Here is a 2187-nt window from a genome sequence, read left to right as displayed (position 1 = left end):
GACCCCAGATCTAGGTATTCTGGACATCCTGCCTTGAAAAATGAGGATAAGATTTCCAGCTGGAGGAAATGAAAGTTGCTGTGATGATAATCGTATTTGTTACTCCTGGAGTCCCTGTCCTGTCCCAGCGAGCTGATTTGAAGATGCATTACCCTCTGGTAGGCTTTAGAGAGACCAAGTGGAAAGCAACCCAGGGAGACAGACAAGCAGGAGGTACGAGGAAGAGTTAATGCCCTTCATCAGCTCTGCAACTTCGAACGGAGGTAAAATGGACGCTGGGAATCAGGCAGGTCTTTTCCCCAGCGCCAGGCCCCCGCATATCCAGTTTGTCACAATAAAATAGCTGCAAGATGCGTCACTGAAATCCCAGGGAATCATTCTATATACGTGCTTGAATGACTTACTGTCTTCCCCAAAGACGATGCACCTTTACTGCGGTGGCCTTTATGGACCTACAAAGACAACCAGATGGGAGGCAGGAGAGCTGGGTGAAGTTCTCTCTCGGATGACAAATGATTTTATAAGGAAAAGCAGATAATTTTATGAAAAAATACAGTTTAGGAGAGATGGAAACTGCATGGATCTCTTTGGTAGATCTGGAACCCTTCATGTAACCATCTTTTTCAATATACTTGGAAATGTCAGGTTGCAACAGGGCAGCTCGTTCAAATTCTCGGTGGATGCAGCAGCCTTGACAAGCACCACCGGGGTATGTGTCTGCAGGAGGTGCTGGAGATCCCTCAGCTGCCACCAGTCACTGCGCAGCGCTGAACCCTGGACAGAGAAGGCAAGTGAACGAAAGCCAGCTTTTTCAGAAGATTATCCACAAAACTGGAGGTTCGTACTGAAGAAAGTACGTGTATTTCTGTGTCTGGGGCAGGGAAGGAGAGGAAATTCCAAAGAAATGTCAAAAAGGAATTTTAGAAATGCCAGAATATTTATTTTAAAGATTTCCTAAGTGAATCATTTTACTTTGCATTTTGAACTGGGTTTTTGTGGTTTAGAAAAGGATATAAGGTTAAAAACAAGTTAAACAGAAAGGTTGAGTAACCCAAAGGCAAGCAAAACATTTCATTTGAGTTGGAACTTAATATTTGGGGTTAACCCAGAATATTTTCCAGCTTCTGCCTGTTTTTTTTGCCCGCCTTCTCCTCCTCTCTCTACCCCCACTTCATTGTTGCTCGGTCCAAGCCATTTTTTCCCCAGATATTTTGATTCAGCCACATAACCCAAGCAGTCATTATTCACTCCACATCAGCGATCTCCTCATTTCCAGCTGTCCTTTCCACTGGCCCATACTCCCAGAAATGCCGCTTACTGCGGCCATCGTGTCTCCACCTTCAGTCCATCCACCCAGGGGGGTTTCAGCCCCACCACAGCTGTGGCTTGTTTCTTCAGCACATCCCTCTCACCCCAAGCCATGCCATTAGAAATCCTCATCAAAGAAGTCATCGAAGAGAGAAACTCTCTCTGTCTTGGTTCTCACAAGTGTAGGCTTGCGGTAAGTCATCTTCTCTTCCCTTTCCCACTCCTCGGAACCCGTGCTGGAGGTGTCCCAGAACAGATCCCTTGTCCGCGACTCCCTGCAGAACCACAGGTCAACCTTCCTGCTCTTGCCTGGAGCAAGTTCAGACCCGTCGTGCTGCCTGGAGAGTCCTCTACCCCATGTGTTTCCTTGGGGAGAAAAAAAAAAAAAATCATAATTTTGTGGAGCTGCATGCCCAGTCCCCTAGAGTTTAGCTGGAAATGGCTACGGGCAGCTGGAGGCATGTAAAGAAGATCCTGAGAGATCCCTGTAAGACCATACCCCGTGCTCAGGGCTGGGCAGGGCAAGGTATAATATACTCAGGATTATATTTGGTGAAATTATAGAGTCTGGCAAGAGGCAGTATGGTTTTATCCCCAAGCAGAAGAGGGCTGAGGCGAAGAAACACGAGGGAATAGGAGCAGCCAAGTCTGTTCCCCTTTCTCCTGGTGAAAGTTCACCAGCAGACAAGTTTTTCACCGATTTAACCATTTTTGCCCTCGGTGATATGTTTCCAGCCTGTGCCGAAGGTTGTCACGTGCAAGCAAAGCAGAACAGGGCTCGTGCCTCGGGAATGTCAGTATGAAGTGGCGGCTGAGATTCACTTCGACTTCCCCTTCACTGGGGACAGTAAGGTCACCTCGAGACCCCTGGCATCTCCA

General features: G+C 47.5%; 1 protein-coding gene across 1 annotated transcript in view; it reads right to left on the bottom strand.

Moving 5' to 3' along the window:
- Nucleotides 1–1426: 1426 nt before the first annotated feature.
- LOC103923068 (chromosome unknown open reading frame, human C14orf105) overlaps nt 1427–2187 on the bottom strand; it is an 11775-nt gene continuing 11014 nt past the window's right edge. The window contains exon 6 of the mRNA XM_009331314.1: nt 1427–1674. Coding sequence (XP_009329589.1) covers nt 1427–1674 — 248 coding nt within the window. The remainder of the gene's footprint in view (nt 1675–2187) is intronic.

This window comes from Pygoscelis adeliae, unplaced genomic scaffold (assembly GCF_000699105.1).
Source record: "Pygoscelis adeliae isolate BGI_AS28 unplaced genomic scaffold, ASM69910v1 Scaffold199, whole genome shotgun sequence".
Taxonomy (NCBI): domain Eukaryota; kingdom Metazoa; phylum Chordata; class Aves; order Sphenisciformes; family Spheniscidae; genus Pygoscelis; species Pygoscelis adeliae.
The sequence above is the reverse complement of the archived record's forward strand: the minus strand, read 5'-3'. Positions and strand labels throughout refer to the sequence as shown.